The following is an 8,031-nucleotide window of genomic DNA, read 5'->3' as shown; positions in this document are numbered from 1 at the left end:
ATGATGATGATGAGGAGGAGGAAGAGGAGGAAGATTAGAAGAGGGAGGAGAAGGAAATGGAGGAGGAGCAGGAGGAGGTGGAGGAGGATAATGATGATGAGTTGAAGGAGGAGCAGATGGAGATGTAGACAGCATTTTGTTGACTCACCAGTAAGGCGTTCCAATGAAGGAATCTCTTCTCTGGATGGTCTTAGTGTTTTTGGCTGACACACCAAAGTCCGCTGTAACACACACACACACACACAGGGGAGGAAGATGAGTAACTTTTTGAACAAAGTTCTATTTTACTCTCTCTCTCTCTCTCTCTCTCTCTCTCTCTCTCTCTCGTGCAGCACAGAGACACGCGCACACGCACACGCACACGCACACGCACACACGAGTAAACACTGACTCTTTCACACACCTCTTATCAGGTTGGTAAACAACTGTAGTGGCTCTCGGAAGCCAAAGCAAATAAGCGTGTGCACACATTAGGGCTGGGCGGTATACCGTTAAAAAAACATGATAACGGTTTTCACCTACACAAGGTTCACTTTTTGATGAGAGAATTTTTTTTGTTTTTATTCCAAAAAAGTGATTAAAATAGAAATGGAGATGAACTAAAATTCGGGATTTTCTCTCATTTTTAAATTTGATTGCACCATTTTATTCAGAAACATTGAGATGTGGTGGAAAATCGCTGCTTATGAAAAAAATCGTGCAGAGAACAGTGATATTAATTTTCATCAAGAAAACCGTGATATGCATTTTTTTTCCAAAACTGCCCAGCCCTAGCACACACACACACACACACACACACATACACAGACGCACACGCACACACACAAACACGGTACACAAACACACGCATACGCACAGGCATACAAAAACACACAAACAAGCCAAGAGAGTCAACATCAGTACAAGGGACTAGATGTGTGCTTGATGGCGTTGATAATGTGTTCATGATTATTTATGTTCTCACACATCAGTTACTTAGGCGCTTCTACTATCAAAGTCTACAGATGTATTTACAGTACGTGTGTGCATCCCTGTTTGTTTCAGTCGACATAATTAGTTAATATCCAATATATCTGTTGGCATATTTCATTAATATCCAATATACTGTATTTGTTGACATATTTCATTAATATCCAATATATCTATTGACATGCATGTATTTAATTAATATCCAATATATCCCTATAAAGACCATTTTTTGGTACAGTGCATGCAGGTGATTGGGAACCTGGGGACGTTCTGGTGGCTTACATAGTTACATCACCATCTGTCCCACCTGTTACCCATACACAGTGGAGCTGGATTAACACCCCCCCCAAACCTCCCCCACTGTACACAACATCCACTTTAGAAGAGGAGGAGCTACTGCAGGCACAAAATGCGGCGCAATATAAGGCTGGGTGACACTTACTATGAATCCCATATCTACAGCGCATTATGAGCACATTTATAACAACTTATAATGCCCATCATAATCATAGGTTATTATGACTACACTCATAAGTTGTTATAAATGTGCTCATAATGTGCTATAGATATGGGCTTCAGTGTTACCCCAAGGTTGCATCTATGGAAGTAATCTGGCCTGTCTTAATTGTCTTTCTTTTCACACAACTTCTGCTAAAATCTCACCAACCCATTTCTGACTAAGGTAATAATACGCTAACAAGTGGTGAAGTCTACATACAAGAGGTAGCACTCATACTTGTAGTGGTAGAATGCTAAAATTGTACGCTATATACTGCATGTAGTGCTCACACTGATACACTGCATTCCAAATGTGTGCATTTTTTCCACAGTCATTATAAATGACAAGTCATCATAATTTTTAAGTCAGCAGCTATACAGCAGAGTACAACTCAATTGTTTTAAAATGACCCTTCTAATGATAACAGTAATAATTTGGAATGCATTGTAGTAAAAATACAGCAGTGGTAGTAGTACCAGAGACGTTCTAAATGCAGAGACGGACAGCTCGACGTTCCTTCCTGTTTCACTTATGACGTCAGCCACGCCCCTTTAGGAGCCCCTGATAGGAGACTTTTATAATGGGCGCCTATGGGCGAATCTGACTTTTCCACAGATACGACCAATGCCTTAATTCATGGGCGGAGCGATGGATTTAAAAATGTTATATCCTGCGAGCCACATGCCTTCTTTATATTTTAAAATTTTAAATTACATCTCAGAATTAATTCTTCACAGAGAAAATCGACTTTGTTTGACACGTGTCCCGTCTAGTGCGGGCCGCTGCCATGGAATGCCAAGAATGATTGACAAGGGGCAGAAAATTTGCTTTGCTTTTAGAATAGAGAATCTTTGGTAGTACCAGTAGTAGTAGTATAAATAGTGAGGTTTAAATACTAGTAGCAGATCTAACAATACTGTAGGTGGCCTGCATTAAACACCATCATGAAATTCAATACACAGGAATGACTGCTGAAGTATTAAAACATGGAAACCCAATACACAACAGACTGGAGAAATGTACTTTATTGTTTTGCTGAATTGCATTGTTTGATTTTATTGTTCCTATTGTTTCCTGCTCTGCTGGCCTGCCAAGGGACTATAGATGAAAAGAGGCTTCTTGTGACAAGTCTGGCACGTTTACAATTTTTGTCTGAAATGGAGAACTCCATATCGATTAATATTTTTTCAGGAGCGGTTCTGGAATGCTTGACAGGAGAACACGAGATCGCATCATGGAGAGGGGGTTCTGAATCACAACTACCAGTACGCTTTTAGGCTCTCTCTCTGGTTGTCTGCAGGGATCGCCATGGTCTTGGTGGTGGCTCACACGGCTGAGGCACGGTACTGTTATGTCTGATCTATCTATAAGTTAGGTTATTAAAACCCCTTAAAAATCTTAAAAATGAATACATAAATAAATACAAGTATTTGCCGCAATATCTGTCAGTTTGGAGACCGTCTTGCTTTTTGAATTTGTGTGCAACGCGGCACCCCCATCGCCACGACCAAATACCGGACCCTCGGAGATAGCGACAGAGCCAGCCTTCTCCATGTATTATTACAGGTCTGTTGACTGCGTCAGTTTAATCAACTCTCACACTGCGTATCGCGATTTCTCGGTTCAATACATCCACCCATTTTGTCGGAAAGCAATCAACTTTGAGCAGCTGGGTAGAGGCGTGCTCAAGGCAGTGAAGTGGAGTTTCAAGTGGAGACGTTCTATTGGGACCAAGAAAATGTTTGGTTTAGACTTCGGCACACCCTGGCCTCCAACAGTAGCAAATAAAAGGAGGTGGGTTAACCAGGCCGTTTGAGAAACGTTATTCGTTATCTTTCTTGGTCAGACCAACATCTCAGTACGAGATTTGGAAGTCGATGGAAAAATGGCGGCCATCTTGGCTTTTGCATGGCCAACACCATATTTTGAAAAAGTACATTCAAATGAACATTTTTGCCAAATGACATGCTTGCATCACTAATGTAAGTATTCTTAGACTTATTTAGAAGTGGAGAAGGTGGCCATCTTGAAAAATGGCGGCCATCTTGGATTTTTGCGTGGCCAACGTCTTGAGCTGATAGAGTACACGCTAATGAAAATCTGTGCCAATTTCCATGCTTGCATACCAAAGTGAACTATTCTGGGCTATTTTGACAGTTAACTGCTGCACTATTATCTTTCTTGGTCAGACCAACATCTCAGTACGAGATTTGAAAGTCGATGATAATCAGGCGAGAGCTCACCGAGCTTGACGTCTCCGTCCAGGGAGAGCAGGATGTTGCCGGCCTTCAGGTCGCGGTGGATGACCTTGTTCTCGTGCAGGTACAGCAGGGCCTCCAGCGTCTGCCGACACACCACGCGGATCTGAGGCTCCGTCAGAGGACGCTCCAGCTCTGAAGTGAGGAACATACACACACTTATTACTTTCATATTCCACCCAGCCACACACACAAGCACACACACGCACCCGCACACACACGCACGCGCACGCACACACACGCGCGCACACACATGCACGCGCACACACACGCACGCGCACACACACACGCAAAAAACACACGCAAAAAACACACACACACACACACGCACACGCTCACACACACACGCACACACACACACGTGAGCACACGCACGCACGCACGCACACACACAATAATTCGTACACACTGCCAATCATTAAGCTCAATTAATCAGTCGACTTGTTCAACCCTACCATGTATTTCAAAAGCATAAGCAGCTACATGCATAATTATCAGAGTTGTATTGGAAACTATAAAGGCTAATTAAGAAGGAATTTAAGGACTAAACGAAGCTGTTCAGGATAAAAACTTCTGTGCTTGCTTTCATTTCATCCAGTCTGTGGAGAAGCTCTTCTTGATTGAATCCCAAAACAGTGAAAGGTATACGCCTGGGAAAATTCAAAACGGTGGGTACTGCTCAACTAAGCTGAGCAACAGATCCAAAACTTGTGTGCTTGATTTTTTTTTATTCTGTCCAATTGCTACAAAACTCTCTGTGGCACCCTGCAATTTTCGGAGGCTTGCTACAGGCCCAGCGCTGGCATTCTCTGTGTTCCAAAAGGCTGGTGTTGTTACTGGCAGCCATGGCACATTCTGGAGCGGCGCAGCCACATTCTAAAAGGTTCTGGCACGTTCTAAAGAGCTTTCAAGGGGGAGCCCACATTGCTGACTTGGGTTGATTCCTGAGGCTTGTCTGCTGGGGCCTGGACCCGAGTGGTGTGTGGGTGTTTATAGGGTTACTGGATACACGTGTAGAAGGGCCTAGAGCTCAAGACAGAGAAGAGAGTACTACAATGTACTGGTGTGGGCGCTTATGATGTTTGTACTGGGAGTCTGTTTAGGGTTTTCGGTTACTGTAGAGACACAAAGCAGGCGTTAGAAAAGAGTCAAAACGCTACAGTCCCACCTGGAAAGCACAGATCAGGGGCGAAGCGAACGTGAAGCGTTCGATCAGGAAGAGCGACCAACCAAAGCTCATGTTTAGAAAATGTAAACATTCCATGCCGCCAAACTCATTACACATTTGTCGCTGAAGTTCAACTTCTCTTTTAACACCTTTGACGCTGGAAACGCTATTGACGCTTGGTCTTCGATACAGAGCCAATTACTTCCGCTGCTTTCCACGCCTTTAATGCCTGCGGTCTGTCCATAGAGTCAGCGTGTAGGGTAGGCTTATACACTGTAGAACTTGAATGAATGTGTAGCGGCAGTGTATGTTTCTTCCCAGACAAAGACAAAGGCAGACTCAGACAAGACAGGTCCTAAAGTTTCTGCTGAGAGTAATAGTAATAATAATTCCCAGACAGAGAAGAGAGTACAATGCACTGGGTTGTGGGAGTTTATGGTGTTCGCATTGGGAGTCTGCTTAGGGTTTTTGGTTAATGTGTAGGCTTATACTCTGTAGAATTTGGATAAAATGTGTAGAATCAGTGTTTGTTTCTTCATAGACAGAGGCAGATTGGGGACTGAAATTTCTGCTAAGAGTAATATAAGGCATTGTAAAGTGTTAGTGGTGTGGCATTTGTGTTGTTGGTGTTGGGAGTAAGATTAGGGGATTTTGGATACACGTGCAGTGGTGTAGTGGCCTCATATTTCATAGAGGATAAATACAGACTTACTTACCCAGCATTACAGCGTCCACAGCTCCCCCGCCACAGAACTCGATCAGGATCTAGATAGATAGAGACATATATGGGGAGAGAGGGAGAGAGAGAGAGAGAGAGAGAGAGAGAGAGAGAGAGAGAGAGAGAGAGAGAGAGAGAAACAGACAGACAGACAGATATATTTATAGATAAAGAAAGAGAGATAAGAAAAAGAAAAAAGAGACACAAAAGGAGAGAGAACACTTATTTAGAAAAAAATCACTGATCACATCACTGATCTAAAAATGACCCTCTCTAAGACCAAAAATAACCCTCTCTCTTCAGTAGCGGAGCAGTTACATAGAGGGCCCCAGGGCAAGACTCTGATGGGGCCCCCTATTCGGCCTGCCAAGGTCACAATAGGGCCCCCACATCCAATACAGGAGGGCCCTGGGCCCCAGGGCAAATGCCCTGCTCGACCCCCTATAGCTCCGCCCCTGTCTCTCTTAACAGATCTCAGGAAAAACATGTCCCCCCTTCAACCAGCGTGTTCCAGACTAAGCCAGCAGCATCTGAGGGCAGTGCCATTGTTTCACCCCCCTCATCCTGCCCCTTATCCTGGGCGACGTCAGGCAGGGGCAGCGGTGCTAATCACGGATACCAGCCCAGTCAGCCTGACCTGCCCCAGCACACTTCATCACCCTGCACCTGCCAGTGACCTCAGCTGTTTCTTTGTGCGTTTTCAACATGCAGTTGTATTTGGGTCTGTCTGTCTGTCTGTCTGTGTGTCTGTCTGCCTGTGACTTTTTTTGTGCATGTGATTGAGCATGTGATTTGGGTGTGCATGTATTTAACTGTGTGTGTGTGTGTGTGTGTGTGTGTGTGTGTGTGTGTGTGTGTGTGTGTGTGTGTGTGTGTGAGGTCCTTTTAAAGGCAATGCGACGCGACACGACTTAACAGAGACCCATGTCACCCCACGAGGGATCGGAAACATTGCAGCGATAAATGCCATTATTATATACTGTATATTAAAAAAAAACACCTGCTAAATGCCTAAGCCCTCAACCTATAAAAACCTAAGTATCTCAGCCTCCGGCATATAAAAACATCAAATGAGTTGCATATAACAACAAAGACCATCCTATTGCATTACAATGTTTTCATTCAGCTCTAAAATACCCACGTTACGAATAAAAAAAAAAGTCAAATCTCATGAGCTTGAATGCTGCATCTACATGCATGTCGCTCCAAGCAACGAGGGCAATGCAGCGTATACGCAGCATCCAGCATTCATTTTTAAACATTGTAGCATGCTACACGGATCCATTGACTTTCACTAGCTTAGCGACATATTCCCTCTTTTAACTTGTCTTAACCCTCTAGCTACCATAACGGCCGTGAACGTCCGGCTGGATCTGTACCAGAACGGCCGCGGCCGGCCGGAATATTTTCATATGAAAATACGGCTGAACGGCCGTCATTATGCAGTTTTTCCAGCTTTCAAACACTTTAGCTCAATATTACAGACCCTCCTCGATATACTTTCAGTATAAAAACTATATGTTTATATTATATTATTTTTCAGTATTTAGATTTTATTACGAGATGCGCAGCTTTATGCGATTTGGCAATCTGCCGTCAATTCAAATGACGCCCGTCCGAGATTGGATGGCTACAAACACAACCATTCTGTTTCTACAACCAATATACACTAAATATGAAAACTTCCAACCCTCTTCGATCTATTTTCATGGTCAACAGCACATGTTTATGACTATTTAGGCTATTTTTAGATCATGTTGTTTTATTAGGCTTATGAGATGGTGTTCAACTGTGATGAGTTCTGCCATGGTCCTAAATAGCAAACACAACTGTCCAGCCGATGTCTACACGCTACATATTAAAAATGTAAACTGTCTTCGATGTGTTTTCAGAGTCAAACCATATGTTGGTATCCAACTATCTTAGTTTCCTGGAACAACAGACAGCGACAGCTCTGCGTAACAGTGCATCTGGAAGCGCAGCATGAGCTACTCATTTTGCGTGTCAGCTTTGGCAAAGCAGTCAAGGACTGTTACTACTCCACGTGTCCTTCATAAAAATGTGCGTGAAGACGTTGAGTTGAATGCTAACTTCCAATAATAGCTTACCAACGTGGTGTTTGTAGCACTTCAATTCCGTATTACTCGGTGATGCCTGGCGCGTCTTACCTGTGCCAAATTGGGAGGGGAAACTTCCTTACAGCTCCATTCATGTCCTGTCTGCTATCGCGGACACTTCTACGGTTATCCTTACACGTCTTTGGCATGGTTTAGTTCAAACATTATTAGCTAGTGTAGTCCATTACAGTTATACCGCTTGAAACCGCTTGAAAACAGGACTTTTGGGTGAACGACATTTGTTGTCGTCACATGATCATTGTTCAACTTTGACCCTGGATGGATGGATGGATAGACGAAGG

General features: G+C 43.6%; 1 protein-coding gene across 1 annotated transcript in view; it reads right to left on the bottom strand.

Moving 5' to 3' along the window:
• Positions 1 to 8,031, bottom strand: part of slkb (STE20-like kinase b) — a 104,937-nt gene that overhangs the window by 58,892 nt on the left and 38,014 nt on the right. The window contains exons 3-5 of the mRNA XM_063200056.1: positions 5,611 to 5,659; positions 3,712 to 3,861; positions 149 to 221 (exon numbers count right to left, since the gene is read on the bottom strand). Coding sequence (XP_063056126.1) covers positions 149 to 221; positions 3,712 to 3,861; positions 5,611 to 5,659 — 272 coding nt within the window. The remainder of the gene's footprint in view (positions 1 to 148; positions 222 to 3,711; positions 3,862 to 5,610; positions 5,660 to 8,031) is intronic.

Source organism: Engraulis encrasicolus, chromosome 1, assembly GCF_034702125.1.
Source record: "Engraulis encrasicolus isolate BLACKSEA-1 chromosome 1, IST_EnEncr_1.0, whole genome shotgun sequence".
Lineage (NCBI taxonomy): Eukaryota > Metazoa > Chordata > Actinopteri > Clupeiformes > Engraulidae > Engraulis > Engraulis encrasicolus.
This window is presented reverse-complemented; position numbering and strand designations above follow the sequence as displayed.